Source organism: Loxodonta africana, chromosome 4 (genome assembly GCF_030014295.1).
Source record: "Loxodonta africana isolate mLoxAfr1 chromosome 4, mLoxAfr1.hap2, whole genome shotgun sequence".
NCBI classification, from domain to species: Eukaryota; Metazoa; Chordata; class Mammalia; order Proboscidea; family Elephantidae; genus Loxodonta; species Loxodonta africana.
In genome coordinates, this window is record NC_087345.1 from 56760789 (window position 1) to 56781556 (window position 20768).

General features: G+C 35.7%; 1 protein-coding gene across 1 annotated transcript in view; it reads right to left on the minus strand.

Moving 5' to 3' along the window:
• Positions 1–504: 504 nt before the first annotated feature.
• NAV3 (neuron navigator 3) overlaps positions 505–20768 on the minus strand; it is a gene marked incomplete at its 5' end in the record, with an annotated part of 304732 nt that continues 284468 nt past the window's right edge. Inside the window, 6 exons of the mRNA XM_023559140.2 lie at positions 505–3098; positions 8884–9087; positions 12963–13081; positions 14236–14432; positions 14989–15060; positions 16112–16266. Of these exons, the coding sequence (XP_023414908.2) occupies positions 2979–3098; positions 8884–9087; positions 12963–13081; positions 14236–14432; positions 14989–15060; positions 16112–16266 (867 nt within the window). The remainder of the gene's footprint in view (positions 3099–8883; positions 9088–12962; positions 13082–14235; positions 14433–14988; positions 15061–16111; positions 16267–20768) is intronic.

Sequence of the window (20768 nt, forward strand, 5' to 3'; positions counted from 1 at the left end):
TGGTAGATATGAACTGCTGACCGTTTTTGGTTAGCAGCCGCAGCACTTAACCACTACACCACCAGGGTTTCCATCAACATTTTACTTTATGTTAATTCTTAACTTATAATCAAGCATTTCAGTAGGCTATTCAGATTTTCAAGATATACCTATTGACTTATCATTTGTGAGGATGACACAGGACTGAGCAGCGTTTTGTTCTTTTGTACATTTGGTCACTTGGTGGCACCCAACAACAATAGACTTGAGTTTATTTATTTACTTGAAAGTTATGATACCCTTGTTTATGAAGTATATACAATATAAATTCATATCCCTATTGATATTAATACACACTGCCGTCGAGTGATTTTGACTCATATATTACTAGTAAAAAAAAAAAAAAAGTTTTAAAGTTTGACACTTCTTGGTATATAATTGCTCATTTTTTCTCCATATATAGACTCCACACCTTGTTGTCAATAAATAATTCCACTTTAATGGTAAAGTAATAATTTAGACAGATACAGGGTGCACATTTGCAAAAAAATATATGCAAGCTGGTTTGCAAGCTAGAGGAACAATAAACCAATAGAAAATACATCATCCAGGTAAGTCCATTGACACCAAGTACTTACTGTTGGGGCTTTACAAAGACTACAAAACTTTTCAGATGATTTATCTCACTGTTTCTGTCTATTTACATGATATGTTACATCAAAAATGTACAAAATATAAAATGTATACAGACAAATGTTTCACAAACTAGTTTAAGTTGTAAACTAGGTGGACCTACTGGGATGTATTGCAGGAGGTTCTGTTTATGCTCATGTTTGGATCATGTTTCTCAAAATGGCAGGGAGAGATTAGCAATTTTTTAGATCACATATCATACAAGGGCAATTAGTCACTCATCCAGCTACATATATCGATGTTTCACAACAGATTTGATCCATGTTTGAGGCTTCAAAGTCAGGTTGACAATTCTATGTGCATAAATTCAGTTCAGCTTTCCCTAGGGCAATAGCACCGTATGAGAACCTATAGACTCAGTGACACTCTGAAAACTGCACAGATGTCTTGTGTTGTTGTTGTTCTATAATAACTGACCCATGATGGTCACAGAGAGTAGCACCAATTACACGTCCTAAAGGTAGCACATTTTCACATGCATAGAACGAGTCTACACCATGGCCTAGCCCTTGGGTTTTATCAGTTTAAAACCTGTCCTCTGTGTGTGGTGGTAACTTCTCCAATGACTCTGATCAGTTTTCATGCACTCTCTTTAAAGCCTGCCATGACAGATGTACTATCAGACAGTTTTACTCTTCCAAAAATGTACTGGCTTCATGTACAGTTTCGAAGCATGCTCACTCTAGCACTGATAGCTCCTGCATAGTCATAACAACTGTAAATACAGGACAAACACACCAGATAATAACAGCTTTGAGGGTTTGCATTCTGTATTTGTTTGCAACGTACAGGAAATCTCAGCAAGTGAAACACCTCATTAACACCAACAGGATAAAATACATTTTTTGTGTGTTTCATTTGATTTGTGCAAGTTTTAAAAAGTATTATTTACAATACCCACCCAGTAGACTGTGCAAATCTAACCTTCTTTTACAGTATAAACGCTTTGTCTTCCACAGCGACTTCACTGCTTCAGTGTTCTTTAATGCTGAATTTCTCATGTACAACAATAGCAATCAAAACAACATGCATCAAAACTATTAAAAAAAAAAAAAAAGAATAGGGAAGGAAAGCCAAATAGTTGTGCTCATGCTGCATCTGGTACTTCCAGCTCGGCTGGATAAGAATTTAAAATCTCTCACCTTCTGAAACTCTCTCACCTAGAACTGGATGGAATTTAGCCACATGTCTCAGCTTGGAAGTGACGATCAAAGTGGGTTTCTGAGTTATCTGAATATTTTGGAGGATAGGCAAAGCAATCTATTCACAAGGTAAAAATACTGATCTTTCTCCTATCCATTTCTTCAAAGACAAACAAACAAAAGAAAAAAGATTTACAGAGATGAGGCTACTATGTTAACTGATGTCGCTTGTTTGTAAATGAAAAGACAGTGGAAATTATTGATGGTTTAGGATTTAAAACAACTGTTAAATTGTTGTAGAAATCTGGTTTAAGGCAGTGAGACAGCACCATAGGAAATGTACCTTCTTTCACTGAAAAGGCTCAAACAAATAAAGCCCTAAAAAAGCCTTTTGTCAGTGTTGACTAATAATTGGTATAAAACTCTTGGTAAGGGTGTGGGCAGGTGGTTTAAAAGACCACTGTGGTAAAAACAACCTTATAAAACCTGTGACTCATACACAAAAAGTTTGGTGGAGCACATCGAGTGAACATGGCAGTTAAGAATTAAATTGGCACTTATCCAGCTTGTCACAGTAGTGTTTTCTGGTAGTTGCACAATTCCATTTGTGCTTATGGAGGACGGGCCTCTTGGATTCGTTTTGGAATGGGGGGAGCGCACAACACAAACACTACCGGAGCCCTGTGACCAGCACCATGTGGCACAAAGGAGATTGGGTGGATCAGAAAAATGGACCCTGCATGGGGAGTACAGCCCCTCAGAGGAAACCAAAGGTAGGGACAAAAAATAAAATAAAATAAAAATAAAGGCCTGCATTGTAAACTTTTAAAGAGGAAAAAATAAATTCCAGTTTGGCTATCCCATGTGCAATCTATTCAGTTGCCCTGTCATTAGGATCCTTTCCAGTTGAGTAGTGGAGCCTTATGTCATCCTGTGGATATAAAAATGCCTAGAAATAAAATAAAGGTAAGCTTCCATTTCAATTTAGCATCTTGGTGGTTCGGACTTAGTTCTCCTGCCTCTTTGTAGATCTCAACTCTGAGTCGGGGGCCTTGACAGGGTGCTTTCATACTGGCAGTGGTTTAGTGAAAATACCTTACTTTTTAAACATTTTATTTTAAAAAGCATTGTCTTTTCCCCTAACGTTTTTCACCCTCTTTTTTTTTAGAGGGTAGATTCAAGAGATGAATCCAAAATGTCTTCATGGTGGCTGGTGCTTTCACTGTCGCAGCTTTGTGTGCCCGAGTAATTGGCTGCTTCTTGGAGTTTCATTAGCATATTCATCTGAAGAAAGAAAAAGAGACATCGATGTAGGCAGTGATGCAGTGAAGCTAGTCCCATAAAAAAACAAGGCCCTGAGCCACACGGAGGAACATCTTATCCCACTGCCCAAGTGAAATGGCAAAACAATTTTAGATATTCACTCATTGCTCCTGGCCCCTAGACTGTTCTTCCCAGGCATGATCATGACACCAAACCATAAGCACAAAACAGGGCCTCTAGATAACTCTTTTATTTGGGGTTGTGAATGAATGCCGCTCCAGCAGGGAGACTGGAAAGGAAACTGTAACACAGCTGGACATCTGGGCTCCTTGCTGGAGGGGAGGCAAGCTTCCCAGCTTTTTTGGCTGCTAGGAGCAGAAAGCATGGGGTTTTTTTAGGAGCAGAAAGCACTGAATGACAACTGAAAGCCGTGGATGTTCATACACACACAGACACGTGCACAGGCGCGCATACACACAGCCCCTTGAGAGAAGGAGGGGGTGGAGTGGAATGAAGCCAGCTGCTGCACACAAGCACACCATCTGCTGTTTAGGAGCTGACCTCGAGAGGAGGTGACTGAATGAAGCAGACCATGAGTGTTAGAAGAGGGAAAAGGAAAGAATCACTGTCAACTTTTTGTTGTTGAATTTCGGGCTAAAATATGATTGATCTATCACTGAAAACAAAAACCACCTTCTGGAACAATAGCGGCTGTCTATGTTTCCCAGGCTTCTAGGGGAATGGTAATGTTTGTTCTAGTAAAAGGGACATATGCGGGAAAGCACCTGGGGAGAAAGGCAGCAAGCATTACTATGTATTATTAAATAAAATACAGTCACATTGCTCAGATTTTGATGGATCTTCAGCTTCCCTGTCAGAGATGGAAGTAAAAAAAAAAAAAAAGATTGTTTAAAAACCGTTGTGGATAAATGGTTCAACAGTTTTTGAAAGCAAAGAAAAATCAGCTTGTATCTACATGACCCTAATAGAGTTGTTTTCTTATAAAGAGTTTCTATAAATTGTAATAACCTATATCATTTAATACCTATTAATTTTATTATTTTATAAAGAAACCCAAGTTGTCTTTTCTTTTCCACCTTAGAGAAATAAAGATTCTGGTTCAATAGAATTGAGAAATCTAAAAAGATTGCTTGGATATATGTTAAGGTATGTATGTTGTGTGCTTGTGTGGATAAAATGGGTGTTTAATAAATGCTTGTGAAATGAATGGTAAACTGCTGAGCACTAGCTTCAGCAAGAATGGTTTTCTGACCAAGGCTATGGTGATAGCCTATTTTAAAGCTATTTTAATATTATTCAGGAGAATATTTTTCAAGAGAAGTTTTGGTCAAAAACTTGGAATTTATTAAATCGGCTAAATGTGGATATGGAAGTGATTGGTAATAAACTCTCAAACCCAGCAAGCCAAATGTCTCCATGGACAACAGTCTCTCTCCTCTCTCTATCTCTGGCTCTCTGTAACACACACATGCACACACACACACACATCCTCCACTGCATTTATATTCCCTCCCGCCTCTCTTTTGTCTATTTCTCCCTCCCTCTTAATAGTTGGCCATGTATTCAAGCACATGGGTGAAGGTGATTTTGAAAAAAAAAAAGCTATGATTTTTAAAACACTCCTGATTTACTAAGAGCAGAAATGGTAAATGAGATCTAAGGATTTAGAATTCCATCTCAGCAACAAATATTTGAAATCACTTGACTGTCAAATGTTATGTTTTGTGGTATAAAAATGTTGCTGGTGTTAGACCATCGAGTTGGTTCCGACTTAGAATGATCTTACGTACAAGAGAATGAAACACTGCCCGGTCCTGTGTCATCCTTACAATCATTTCTGTCGCAGCCCATGTCGCAGCCACTGTGTCAATCCAGTTCCCTGATGGTTTCTTCTTTTCCACTGACCCTCTCCTTTACTACATCCCTCTCCAGGCACTGGTCCCTTCTGATAACATGTCCAAAGTACCTGAGATGAAGTCTCATCATCCACCCTTCTAAGGAACATTCTGGCTGTACTTCTTCCAAGATAAATTTGCTTGTTCTTCCGGCAGTCCATAGTAAATTCAACATTCTTTACCAATACCATAACTCAAAAGCATCAATTCTTCGGTTTTCCTTATTCATTGTAAAGCTTTTGCATCATATGAAGTGATTGAAAATATTATGGCTTGGGTCAGGTGCCCATTGCCATCGAGTCGATTCCAACTCACAGCGACCCTGTAGAGAAGCCCTGGTGAGGCAGTAGTTAAGAGTTACAGCTACTAACCATAAGGACTGTAGTTCAAATCTACCAGCTGCTCCTTAGAAACCCTATGGTGCAGTTCTACTCTGTCCCATAGGGTTGCTATGATTCGGAATTGACACGACGGCAACGAGTTTTTGTTTTTTTTGGGGGGGGGGTGTCAGGAACACTTTAAAGGTCAAAGTGACACCTTTGCTTTTTAACACTTTAAAGAGGTCTTTTGCTGCAGATTTTCCCAATGCAATACATTCTTTGCCATTTGATTTCTTGACTGTTGCTTCCACTGGTGTTGATTGTAGGTCAAAGTAAAATGAAATCCTTGACAACTTCAATCTTTTCTCCATTTATCATGATGTTGCTTAGTGGTCCAGTTGTGAGGATTTTTGTTTTCTTTATGTTGAGGTGTACTCCATACTGAAGGCTGTGGTCTTTGATCTTCATCATTAAGTGCTTTAAGTCTTCTTCACTTTTAGCAAGCAAGGTTGTGTCATCTGCCTATTGCAGGTTGTTAATGAATCTTCCTCCAATCCTGATGCCACATCCTTCTTCACATAGTCCATTTTCTTGGATTATTTGCTCAGCATACAAATTGAATAAGTATGGTAAAAGTATTCTTTTTTTTAAAATGGTGCCATATTATAGATATGTTTCATTAGAATAAGTTCCAAATCTTAGATTCTTAATAAACCCCCCCATTACCCCGCAAAAAAAAAAAAACAAAAAACCTGTTGCTGTTGTGTTGACTTCTACACATAGATACCCTACAGGACAGAACAGAACTGCCCCGTAAAGTTTCCAAGAAGCTGGTGGATTTGAACTGCCAAACTTTTGCTTAGCAGCTGAGCTCTTAACCATGGCGCCACCAGATTTTTAATAAATACATATAATTGAATACTTTGCTTTCTCACAGTATTGCTTTGTGCCTTTAAGTAAAATGAAAAGACAAGTAAAAAGAGTCATCGTAATAGATAATAATCAACGAAAGTTTTTCCCTTCTCCCTTCTCTCCTGCTTCATCTTCACACCCATATTCATAAATATAATCTGTTTCATCAATTCTAATACTTTAGTGAGCTGCTTATCATTCCTGGTATTTACAAGTCTATTAGTCTCCCAGACTCCATCCTCTGTCTTCCAATTTGTCCAATTGATCTTCATAAATTGCAAATCTAACTAGATAAACCCCCTTCTCAAAAACCTTTGGTGACTCCCATTATCTGTGTGATAAAGTTTTAATGTCCCACAAGGATAAATAAGACTTGGTATGTCTAGCAATTGTCAGATTCTGTAGCTTCAACTCCTCCATCCCTCTGGTTCCAAAATATATAAACTAATCATTTTACAATAGTTTTCCATGATGTTTCACTTCCTGTTTCCTTAAATTTGGATGCTCTCCATCCAATCACAGGATAAACTGCTATTCATCCTTCAAGACCCGACTGAAGCATCACTCACTCTTTGAGGTTTTGTTTTAATCACTTCCACAATTGACTTACAACTTTATCTGGCATGTACCACTATCATTATTTTACTGTAGTTTCTATAGGTACATGTCTCCGTCTGCTACATTACTGTCAGATCAGAAATGTTATCATATTTACCTCCTGATTGCCAGGTCTTAGCCCTAAGTACATATTTAATAATGTTTGTTGAATAATTAATTTACATGCTATACTTTTTAAATAATGTGAGATGTGCTAAAAACCTGCAATTCTGTTCAGATTAAAAAACAGATTTCTGATATTAAGTACTAAATTGCTTTCCTAAGATTTCTACTTTACATTAGACTACAAATATATATTTTGCCTATGTCAGTGATTACAGAAGTACTGAGATATAAAAGCAAATAAAGAATATTTTTCAATCAGAATATGCCTAATTCAAAGATTTATTTTTTGATGATAAATCATTTGCCACTTAACATGTTAGATATCATTACCTCTTGTTTCTGAACTGTTTAGTGGAGTAGCAGATTAGGAAGCAAGAACTTTTCTATGCAATTCAGCGAGACCCTCGATTTCTTTCCTGTACTAGATGACAAGGGTATTTACAGCCAGGGGAAAGAGTGCTTAGCAGGTTTAGCTGACCTCGGCATGTGGCAATTGGGAAAGCTGAGGGCATCACCCGAGGATCCCATACTCTCTAGAGTTACAAAAATAACTAACCTTATAAACCACTGTCTTTGTCTTAAGTAGACTAGTAGTATATTAACACTTTGCAGGTGTAGAACTGGGACTTATGAAAAATTGAGATGAAATAATCCCTACTTCTGTGCTAAGGCTTGTATTTATTACTTTTTAACCATTCTAATAGCAATAATTCACTGTATGTTCACAATTATGCTGGATTCAAACCTTCACTGTGGATTTCTAACTATGTGCCAGCCATTAAAAAATTGAAGTCCAGACCCTTAACGAGTATACACCCTAGATCAGATGTCCTCAACAGGGAATCTCTGGACTCCAAGGAAGTCTATGTATACTTCAGTGACTTCATGGAACCCTTTGTAATAGTATGCACAGTTTTCTGCTGTGCACATTTTGCTGGGGAAAGGATCTTGAAAATTTATCAGATTTTTCACACGTAATACCTACAATGTCAAGAATGATCAGATTAGATGATGATGTATGTATGTCGAAGCTGTTGGCATAGGGTGTACCATAAAACATCAAATCATTTTATATCCTTGAGTATAGTCATAGATTGTGACTTTTAATCATCCCTCCCCTCTCCCCACTTTTTGTTTGTTTGTTTGTTTTAAGTAACATAATGGCCATTATTTTGTTATCTTTTCTTTCTGTATTGGTTGTGCAAGTCCAATGATCTCTTTAGTCATAAAATGGTAAACTGACCAATGCATTGCATCTGATACCAATGTATAGAAAGTAATCTATAAATATATAAAATATATTTAAAATCATTAAATATATAAAAAATAAAGCCTATTTCCCCCAATAATACCATATATCTAATATTTTCAGATTATCCAAAACTATTTTTTTTTTTATTAAAACATACACTCTCGTGAAGGGAGCAAGGCAAGGTATATCCCTTTGATTTCCAAATCATTTTCTCCTTCACTACTGTAAGGAACCAAAGACTACTTCTAAATTTAGTCAGACTGGTTAATATATGTACAACATTCTTTAGCTCTCAGTGTTCATTAGATTACACTCTTCATTCTTTGAGTTAAGAACAAAATTCAGTTTTCACTCAATGAATTGAGTCATGCTGTTCTATGAATTTATTTATTGTTTTATACTATTTTCTGAATTATAAGAGAAATTTTCCTATTAGTGTCACCGAATTCCATATGGCTTCAGAGTATTGCTTGACTAGTTTTAAGCATATAAGTTTGGTCTTTTTTCAAACTTTTCACACAATAAAATTAAGCAAAGGTAAAAGATTTAAAACTGAGTACCAATACCAGAACAGTCTCAAATATCACCTAGGGAAGCCAATGTCTTTGATACAAATGATGAAATACTAATGACCACGCACTGCAGTCAAGATTATACAGGAAAAATAAACATCAGCTTCTTACCAGGGGATCCCCCTCTGTTTCAGTTTGTGGAATGTGCTTTGAGGTTGTGGCTTCCTTAGTGGATGTGCAGCCCTCATACCCAACATCTTCTGGTCGCAACTGAAGTAATGCTGGGCCCTCCTGAGGCAGCGATGCTGAGCTCCATGGGTATGTGTCAAGCACCCACTTTGAGGGATCTTCCCATGGTGCACGTTTCCCATACATCTAAAAGTTGATCACATATTTAGCACATATACAATGCATTTATATTCGATAAAAAGGCCACTACTACTTGAGTGATTTCTTTGCACATTGAGTTTTCACTGGGCTTTCAAGGGAATTAAGTGTCCCTAAACAATTCTCTTTTTTTAAAACAATTTTCCAGACATCCCTGAGTAGTGCAAAAGGTTAAGTACTTGGCTGCTAACCTAAAGGTTGGCAGCTCAATTTCACCCAGAGGCACCTTGGAAAAAGACCTGGAAATCTACTTCTAAAATATCAGCCATTAAAAGTTGTACAGAACACAGTTCTACTCTGACACACATAGGGTGGCCATGAGTCAGAATCAACTCGATGGCAACTGATTATTTTCGTAAACAATCTTTGCGATTTTAAACATATTTGTATATATTGCTCACTTTATCCTCAAAGGCTAGTCAAAGTAAAGATGAACATTTGGGATAGATGATCAGTATTTGGGTGGGTGGGGAGGTTTATTTTAAATAATATAAAGTGACTGCCCACATTTATCTTTATTAATAATTTTACAAACCAAGAGAAAACCCAATGTTGAAGAATAAAAGGTCAGTTATGGAGGACTGAAAAAAGTCATGCTAGACAATAGGTAGGGAGTCCTGGAGGCACAGTGATTAAGCACTCAGCTGCTAACCGAAAGGTTGGTAGTTGGAACCCATGAGCCACTCCATGGGAGAAAGATGTGGCATTCTGCTTCTGTAAGCATTACAGCCTTGGAAACTCTCTGGGGCAGCTCTACTCTGTCCTACAGGGTCACCATGAGTCAGAATCAACTTGATGACAACAGGTAGATGATAAGTAGAGTTTGCTACTAAAATGCAATTTTGAAAGATGATGAATAAAAGAGACTTCTCTTTTCTCTGTCTGATTAACTCCAAACTTCTTTGAGAATAAGAATACTTTCTCTGATAGCCATTTTTCTTCAGATTAACTTCCTGTTTTAAAAAAATAAAGATTGTATATATCTATATAATCCTATTATTTCCTGTAAAAACTCTTTTTAAATGCTTATGTATAAGGCTACCAATAAAAGAGAGGAGACAATGCAAAAGTGATGCATAAACTTTGCAAAGGATTCATGTGAAGGCAAGAAGCCCAATAAAAAGAGATGATCTAGCTTCATTATAGTCTTGGCAGTGAAGCAGAGGGAAGAAGATGAATCCAAGAAATACTAAAAACTTTTTAAGCTAGAAGTCAAGCTCACTGAGGAGGAAGTGTTTAAGGGGATTTTATAGAAAGGCATAAGGTCACAGATGGTACAGATGGAAAAGTTAAAAGAGGAGGAAGATATCATGGGCCCACTAATTCTTTAACGTACCCCCCTTTTCCCCTGACCACCACTAAAGGCAATGCTGGTTTCCAGGTGAATGTTTGATTCCAGGTGGCCTGCTGTGGAGTGTTCTGTGTGGTTGACATTGGCACCATGATCAGCCTTGGGAATGTGTGAGGCTATGGAAACCTTGATTAAAAAAAGGAGTCTGGGTTCTGATACTGCTATCTGCATATTTCCTTAGGAGATGCATAAAATGATCACATGGGTAGCAACAATTAGTTTTTTTTTTTTTTTTAAATAGTTCTCTGGTTTAGGAGTGGAAATTTTCTCTCAGTTGAACATCTGCTTTATAGAGGATGCAAAAAATCAAAATTTAAGTTGCCATACAACTTAATCTAATTGAAGGAAATGTGTAATTCTTAAAAAGCTTAACTATGTTTAAAAAAAAAATAAGAATATGATTGCCTAGAATCAAGTGATGGCAGATTTTTAGAGTCATCAAGCACAGCAAAATTGGAGGCAACCAATAAAAACTTAAATATGTCCAATTCTGTATCTCAGGGTAAATATATATTACATAAAAAGAATTAAAGGAAGGGAAATCTAAATATTCTGAGTAAGATGGATTGATTGCAACATTACAAGAAAGAATCACTGCCATAAAAATCAAAATCCATTGCATCATCGGTGTTTTTTCTAACTACAGCATGTGGCCCAGAGCATTCCCCATATGGTTCTTCACCAAAGCACCAGCCTGCATCTAAAAGGGGATCTGTCTATTCCCCTCAACTCAGATTTTCACTTTAGCTGCCAGGCTTAGCTTCTTCACCTCTTCCTCCAAGATTCTTTGTTACCAGTGGACCCAATGGGATGGTTCATGACACGAGTGCTTCCTTTTCCTCTTACTCCTCAAAAAAGTATGTAAGGACCACCCCAATGGACTTTTCTGGGCTAGCACATCCTTCAATAGCAAAGAGAACTATCTAGCCACCAAAAGACTTTTTCTTTCCTCACCCATGTACTAGAGTTTCCCCTACAATACTTGACGCAGCTTTCATATTAACCTACTACTAAACCTCTAGAACCACGCAAGAAACTTGGGACATTTTTATCCCTCTTCAAAAGTAATTTTGATGGATCTCTCAGTTTTAGTTTAGAAAATGGTATTATTATTAGGTGACTATATTCCGCCCAAAGAGAAGCTTTATAGATTATAATTATCAGGATACTATTTTACAAGTGATGATTTAAATATGAAGAACAAATAACTCATGTTTTTTAATGAATACTGAGAAAGCTAAGCATTCTTGGTATTAGGTTTATGGATTTTTAAAAAGCTTCTTTCTATACATTAGCAAACAAATATGAATTTAGAAGAATTTCATACGAAAAGACTTAGATGACATTATGTTAAAACTGAGACTAGAGAAAAAAATTTCATTTGAATATTAATTTTAAACAAGTTTTATAGAATATTTTCCAGAATATTATGTTTTCTAGAAGTGACAGGAAGAAAACTAGATGATCATTTATTACATACAGTAAAGTAAAAAATTTTAAAATTATAGAAAACATAGACTATATCTTAATTCTAATAGCAGTTGTTATAAACAGAGCTAGAAGTACTTAAGCAAAAACTGATTAAACTTTGGCTGAGTTATTGAAAAGGGGGTTTGAATTCTTCCACAATAACTTGGGTGATTTTCCAACACAGATATTAGAGATTCAACTTCAGTTTTGCAATTCCACAATTTATTAAAATTTCAACTTCAATGTAATGAAATAGCAAAATTTATGAAAAAAGGGAAAAGACGTCTTGTTGAAAAAATAGGTTTGTCTCATTAATGATATATTTTGATTTTTTTTTGTTAAGACTAAACAGAAGGGCTTGTTGGAGGGCCTTGTAATGTAAGAGGAATAGCAGAGATGATAATAAACTACCATGTCATAGATAAGAAGGCTAAATGTTTTAGAGCTTAGAGTATTTACTTAAAAATACTAAAGGATCTTGCAAGTGATGTTTAAAAACTTTAAACAATGAAGCATACTAAAAACAGGGAACTTACAAGTAAAAACTACTTGTTGCAAAATATTAGTGTATAAATGGTGAAATTAAAAAAAAAAAAAAACCTAAACCCATTGCCATTGAGTTGATTCAGACTCAAATTTAATTACATGCTCCACATCTTAGAAGACAGTCATGATTTACATGGTCCTTGGCCCTTTATCGCTATGAGATAACTCACGTAAATCATGGCTGTCTCCTAACATGTAGAGCTATGCAATTAATTGACTACCAAATAAAGCAGTCCATAAACACCCATGGCAATAAACTTGGCCTTAAATGTGCAGTTGTTGGAATAATGTTGTTTTCTGTTTTTCCTATGTATCTGTTTCCAGAATAGACAAAAGTACTGTATACTAGTTGATATTACTTTAGCACTGTATTTACATAGCTAATGTCATTAGTTTTTTTCCAGACATACTCAGGGAAATGAAATTTTTTACTCTTTGTAAAAATAGTTTTATTTTTTCTATTCTTTAAGGTAGTAAAGACCATTGAAGACTATACCTGAAGACCTTCTCTCACTGCCTCCAGAATATAAGGTATCAAAGAATAGTTCCAGAGATCCATGAACCACACTCTAGAACCTTCTACATCCATGGGACAAGGAAGGAAGAGGCGGGGGCCTGAGAAGAAACAAATAAAACATTTTTGAGAGGCATTATATTTAACAATTTAAACACACATTTAGGCACTATTTTGGGGGACTAAATACAATTCTTGCATGACTTTTAGAAAATTATAATCTTAGCTTGATTATTATGATATATTTTACTAAAGACTCAATATCCCAGCTCCTTCTTTTTTTTTACAATAAAATCTTAATCTGAAGCACAAGGTATTAGAGTTAGGATAAATCTTAAACATCATAATACAGTCAAACTGCTCTATTTTACAAATGAGGAAACTGTGCTGAAATGAATTGTCAATGTAAAATATGTTATTACTTGCAGAATTGGGACTCAGCCTGGGTCTTCTGACCCCAAATTTAGAATTTTCCCTTCTAATCTACATGATGTCTTTAGTTAGTAAATCTGTATGATACATAATGATGTGAAAGAGAGTTAAACAAGCAATTTAAGAAGGAATACAAAAATAAACACGTTTGTGTCAATTAAAGAAACATAATTTAAACAATTTGGTGTTCCTATAAGAAAGATTGCTATTGTTGTTGTTAGGTGCCATTAGTTAATTTTTGACTCGTAGCAACCCAATGAGACAGAGTAGAACTGCCCCATAGGGTTTTCTAGGCTGTAATATTTACGCCAGGATCTTTTCTCCCATGGAGCCATTGCGTGGGTTCCAATAGTCAATCGTTTGGTTAGCAGCCCAGTGCTTAAGGGTTCTGCCACAGGACTCTTGAACAAAATATTAAACACCTAAATTATCTCTAAGTAAAATCTGTTCTCACAACTATATTTGATATGAACCATGAGCTAAAATTTGCTTTTTGCATAAAAATAGTACCCTAGACAGATACTGTTTATTTCAAATGGTCATCTGATTTTTTGATTTTTATCTATATTAAACTTATTTGATATCAGTAATTTGAGTAATTTGAGATTTGTGTATGCTATGCATGTTTGATAAAATGAATCTAATTCTAATCAGAGAGACAAAGTCTAAAAGAAAGCAAACTTTCAGAATGCTAAAAAGTAAACTTAAATGTTTAGAAGCTTGACAAACATTAGCCTGCCTTATTTTCTACCATCCAATCTGGCCATCTTTACCAAGTGCTCTTTGTTCCTGGAGAATGGCATATTGTAATTTTGGAACTCACCAATGGTAACATCAGAAGAACTATGTGTTTCCAAAAAACTGTTGAGATGATGCCATGTCTTAGGAATCCAGTCTATAATTTTGACTAGATCATTATTGCGTATATTCCTTTCAATTTCTATCTCTATCAATTTCCTTCGAAGGTATCTACCTAGAAATCCTTTCACCGGTTCTGTGTGGTTTGCACATAGTACCCACCTAGAAAAAAAAAAATCAGATGTTTTACATAAATTACATGTTAAGTCTACAGTGATTCCCCGTTCAATATAAAGTGGCTATGTTCCTATTTCAGTGGATGGTACAGTCTTATAATGAAAGGGGTTAAGAAGTTTATTAGCATCAGAGCTTTAACTTAACAAACTCTTCTGAGCTAAAGAGAAGCTCATGTGCGTCAGAGGTGAGTGGGAGGATACACGCTGAGCACTCTTCTGTAGGAGAATCACAAATCCTGAAATAGGAACGCTCTTCACATTCCTCACACTTAGAAGAAAAGTGCCTGTTTCAGAGTGAGCAGGAAAAACCTTTTTTTTTTTTTTTTTAAAGAAACACTTCTGATTGCAAAGAGGGCATAGATCACAAAATGTCTGCTTGAGAAAGAGTGTCTGAAGAATTTTTTTATTTGCACACCACAGGTTACCACTGTCAGAATCTGCCAACTTACAAATAGAAAAAACAACCAACCAAAATAAACATAAAGGGACAATTTAAAAAATAAACATGCCCGCACACATACACATACACAATTTATCTTCACCTGAAATTGTGATGCAGCTCTAGGTTTGGTGATGAAGAAACTCCCTGATTCATTGTTCCAATAATATAGGGACTAGAAGAAAAAGAAAAGAAATTTAGATATATTGAGAATAAAAGATTAATCTATTAAAACAGAAAATAATTTATATAAATATGGATTATTCCATTTTGATATTACGTTTTAAAACAATAATTTTGTAATTTGAGGTTGGAAAATATCAAATATCATTGGGCTGGAAATTCAGATTTGGGGTTCTAATTTCAGCTCTGGCATCCTACACAAGTCATCCCTCTTCTCTGGGGCAGAGTTTATTAACCTAAAAATGAAGAGGTTAAAATAATCACACTGGTCTCATACCACTCTAATATCTTACAATTGATGATTCTAATAAACTTTGTTAATTTTTTCCAGCTTAATACTTTATAGTTATTTTTAAAAGTTCTAACCAACATTAGAGAATTTGTATTCTTTCTTCAACCCTTATTTTATGCTGATTTGTTTTTAAAGGTTCGTATCTATAGCAGAGATTGCTTGATTAGGATATTTGGAAGCATTACAACTAATATCATTTATGTTGATATTCTTATATGTCTTTTCTTTAGAGGGCATGCTACAATCGATCTCTAGTAGATTTTCAGGTTATTATACCCAACTTTAACCTTCTCTTTCATAGTAAATTTTACAAATCAGGCCCATTAATGGAGAGAGTTATATATGAATTTATTAAATGTATCCTTATTTTTTTTATATCCTTATAGGAAGGTTGAATATAAACTTTAATATTGACTGAAAATGTAACCAGAGCTTGAAAGTCTCCTTCCAGTTCTTAGTCTCCCTGATTCAAACTATTCCTTAATATTTACATCCTCCAGACTTTCAGCATTCCTGTAGAAGTTAACATCATTAAGGAAATAATGTTTCCAGCCTCATAAAAGTGCCTGGGACATAGTTATTGAATGAATAGATAAATGTTCTAAGGAATATATGGGGATTCCTTGGAAATAAGCTGTAATATTAATGAGGGTTTCTCAAAGTAATAGCATCCATTGTATAAAAGCATAAAGGCACAAGAATACAAATATGATTTTTCATATTTCATCATTCAAAAATTTGATAAGCATACCATTTGTTATATTTACAGTTGAGAAAACCATTGAAGATATCACTCAAAGAGCCCACATGATGAAGATTATCAAGAATTATTACAACTGGGAGTTCTACACCATTATTATCAGCACTGCACTGTTCGGCCAGGTTAGCTAGATATTGTTGCACTTCCTTTAAAAAAATAAAGAAAATAAGCTCATCAATGATATATTTATATCAGCTGAAAAGCAATTTATATTGTAGGAAGAGCACTGTTTGCCTTCCATCGGTACCTTTCATTAAAAACACATAGGCCATTCCATTGATATAAAATCTTAGCCTATGGAGCAAAGAACATACAATGCTGAGAAGATAATCTTTTATAAAGGACAGAGAGAAAAGAAGAGAAGGGTAGAAGAGCCAGTACAGAATACCTACAGTAAATATAAAACTGTGAACACAAAGGCATATTTCTCAGTTGTCTTCCTTTGAAAAGAGAAATAAAAAGAGTTCTAGCCATGAATTCTTATGAAAAACCACAAATATTAAAACCTCATTCTTATTTTTGGTATTTCAGTGATAAAACTGAATTTGAGCAAACTTCATAATTTCAAAGACAGATTAAATCTAAAATGGCACCCCTAAATTTCCAATGATACTTTGAATATTTTATATCCAATTTGTGAAGATGGGGTACATTTTAAAATGCAGCCCCAGGACTCAGATAAAAGTGTGGTTTCTTACTTGTAATCTGTACGAAATTGCTGTGTATTTAAACAAAGACAACTTCTTAAAAAATTTTTCACTGGATCACTTGATATTAGCATTTAGCAGTTCCTGAGCTTCTCGGTTCTATTACAGGTATTATCCCTGCAAAGTAGCTTAATTTAAATATGATAACTAGTTCACTGATTGACTGCTCTCACAGATGGGTAGGCCAGGAACATAATTAGGTTTCTTGGCATTGTCCTAATCAGTAAAAGCATTTCCATAATATTTGCATATTTACAATGACATTTTCAATTTGTAAATCTTGCTAAGGGTTAAAAACAATTCCATGATCCCAATTTTTGGCAGCCAGGTAAATATGTGAACCATTCATCCTAGATGCCACCTCCCCCTGTCTGTAATACAGTAGAAGAGGGTAAAACAGCCATGTTCAGGGTTTTGAGGCATTTATTAATACATTCATTTAAGTTCAAATAGAAAATTAAAGACTAATATACTATTCGTTTTATATTGAGCCAGCCACAGAGAATAACTGTTGTCTTTTTTTTTTAAATCAGAGAATACAAAACAAATAATAAAACTTGCGAATAGTCCACAGAGTTTCATTTCCTTAAAAAGATAAAGCAGAATTTATACAGTTGTATTAAGTAATTCATTATTTATAAAATATTCACTACCTACTATGTTTTTTTTAAAGGAGCCCTGGTTGCACAGTGGTTAAAGGTCAGTGGTTCAAAATCATCGGCAGCTCCGCAGGAGAAAGATGTGGCAATCTGTGTCTGTAGAGATTCACTACCTCAGAAACCCTATGGGGTCACTATGAGTGGGAACAGACTTGATGGCAGTGGGTGGGACTATGTTTATAGTCCTAGACCAAGCCCTGGGAGTATACAAACATATAAACTACTGTTCTTGCTATTAAGAAGTTCATATTAAGTTTAACATATGTTAAAAACTGCATCTGGTACTTTTCTGGGCATGGGAGTTAGGAGGTAATCAGACTACCTTCCCCTGGAGAAGAGTTTCCACATAAGGGGCTGGAATTTAAATATAATAAATAATTTCATTATAATGTCACAAGTATATTAGGAGCTGTGAGAGGTAGGTGGGGGTTAACCTAGCTGGTAGATGTCAAGGAAAGCTTTCTGGAGAAGGTAGCTTTGCAGCATAGTGAGGGTGATAGGCACGTACATAAATGATGAGCTAAGAAAGTGCAATGTGAAACATGTCATGAAAGAAGTTAAAGGAGGAATGTGGCTTACAGCAGGGGAAGGGCTCAATTCTGAGAGGAGAATCCTGACAGACCTCATTGGGAGGTGGCATTTGGGGATATATCTTAAAGAATAAGTAGAATTCATACTGACCAGTATGCAGTTATTCATTCTTTCAACACGCATTTAGCAAGCATCTACTCTTTGCCAGGTATTCTGGCACCAAAGATTTCAGAGATAAAGCACAATTCATTAACAGAAAGGCAGGTAAAACAACGAATTTAAATACAGTATGCTAAATGAAATGCACAGACCACTACAGGCTGGCTCAAGTAGGCATCTAACCCAGCCTTGAGGTTCAGAGGACAATGGGGGTACAGTTCGTGGATGACCAGTCACATCTAAGGAATAAAGAGTGAAAGCTGGAATGTATGAGTGTGTGACGCATTTGGGGGAAATAATAGGTGTCCTGCTGTTGCAAGAGAATATGATACATGGCGGTGGTGGTGATGGTGAAGGAGAAAACTGAAGACTTTAAATCCGTGTAGATGAACACAGATTTTACAAAATAAGCAATGGTGAACTGCTGACTTTTATTTTCAGTAGGAGAGAACAATTTATTAATCAAGAGAAATGGAAATGTGAACAATATGGTAATTAATTAGAAATGGAAAAAATGTTCAAGAAGTTTAAAGCCCAGAATAGAAAATTTGGCATGAATATGTATAACTATAATTCACAGCTGAAAATAATATATTACTTCTAAAACAGTATAGACCAAAGGTTTTTATCAGAGCATGCAAAGATTACTTACAGCTTCTGTGGAAGATTTTCTAGTGGAGGTATTATTTGCCATTAACTCTTTATTTTGAAGATTTTGATTCCTAACCTTGGGAGGGGAGTATTCCAGAGAGAGGGAGAAGATACAGCATGTAGTATGTGATTTGTGAAATTAAATAGCGGTGAATAAATTGGAAATGAAGATTTGCATTATTGAATGATTGGTAAGATCACTGGACTTCTCCTATAGGCAATGAAAAAATATTGAATGTTCTGGGAACCTGAAGAGTATAATTAGAACCACAGTTTAACAGTGTAGAAAGTACATTGGAAAAAGAGGAAGAGAAGAAACCAGACTAGAGAATACCGAGATTACTGAAACCAAAAGAGACTACAGAATTTAATAGGGATAGTAGAAGCTTTTTTTTTTTTTTTTTTTTAGTAGAAGCGTGGGAAGATTTTTGATCTAATATAGAAAGCAATGAGACTTTATGCGATCAGATTTTAAATGTAAAAAGATACTCAGCTTGCCATGTGGCAAATCGATAGGATCAGGGAAAGAGAAAAGGGAAATTTAAGGCAGGATGTGGACCAAGCAGTTGGAAAGCTATTGAAAGAGTCCATGTGCCAAAAGGCGTCAGTTTGGGTACAAGGGTGGGAATGGTGGAGATGAATGGAAGAGAATGAATTTATGATATTTTTGTCAAAGCGTAAATTGACATTTCTAAACATGTATTTTAATAGGCTGATAGAAACATATTAGTAAGCTAATAGAAAAATAGGCCTACTATTGGGAGAGTGGACATGCCTAATAGTTTCTTTTTGGAGTGGTAATTGAAGTCATAGGAACCATCCAGATGACAATAAGAGAGAAAAGAACGTTGGGGGATATTTTCATTTAACTAGTACACTATGAAGAAGTGATCAGGGAAACTGACAGAGAAGGAGCTTACTAGGGAGAAGAAAGAAATCAAGGAGAGAATGCAAATCATGAAAGAAGAGTCTCTAGAAAGGGGAGGTCAACTGTAGCAACTTGCTATACATAAGTTAAAAAAGAGAGAGAGAACAGAAGCAGAGGAACTGAATTTAGTAATTAAGAAACCAATGAGTGAATTTTGGAACAAAATGGCCATTAGATCCTAATACGGAATATAGATCGCTCTCTCTCATCTTGGGATAGTAGATCCCTTTCAGGAACCGATGAAATGAAAGTTATGGACCAGTTGGATGTGTATATAGCCATACACATAGATTTTGTCTTATACCTTAAGGGTTTTTCATAGACCCCTTTGACATCAATTCATGATCTGTATTCTTATTTGATTGGGGTAAAATCTTAGACTGAAGTATTGATGCAGGGCCACCCAAAGTTTCAAGTCCAAGGTCTAACAGGCAAAATAAAAAGTTACATCTCCTTGATGGAAATTAATAATAAGATTAATCCCATATTTAGAAAAATACACACAGAACACAGCAGTTACATAAAAACTGTTGACCATTGCTTCCTCTGGTTTTGACTCCAGACATGCTAAAAAATGAATCTGCCAAGTCCAGTTTTCAGATCTTTTCCCACCTAACACTCCAAGAGGCTTCAGCTGGCCATGAATTCTTTACTAAATCCATCTCTAGCCTTCTGGGTCTGCTATATCAAATGTCACAAAGTGTAATTGTTTATGTGTACGGCTCTCAATCAAAATATTCCAGCTGGCAGCTTGAAGGAGGCTTTGGAGAGTAGGGAAGAGGTACAGAATGTAAAATGCAGCAATACCAAAAACATGAAAAGATTTTTTTCATCTGATGGTTTATTGTTTTTTGAATCAGTAAGTGCTTTTTGGCTTTCTCCAGTGCTATCTATGGCATAGTAAACAGCACATCAGAAATTACACAGCTTCATTTGAATATTTTCAGAGAAAGAATTTATTTCATTCCTCATTCACATTTTACTTTAGGAACGCTGTACCGTCAGCAGTTATT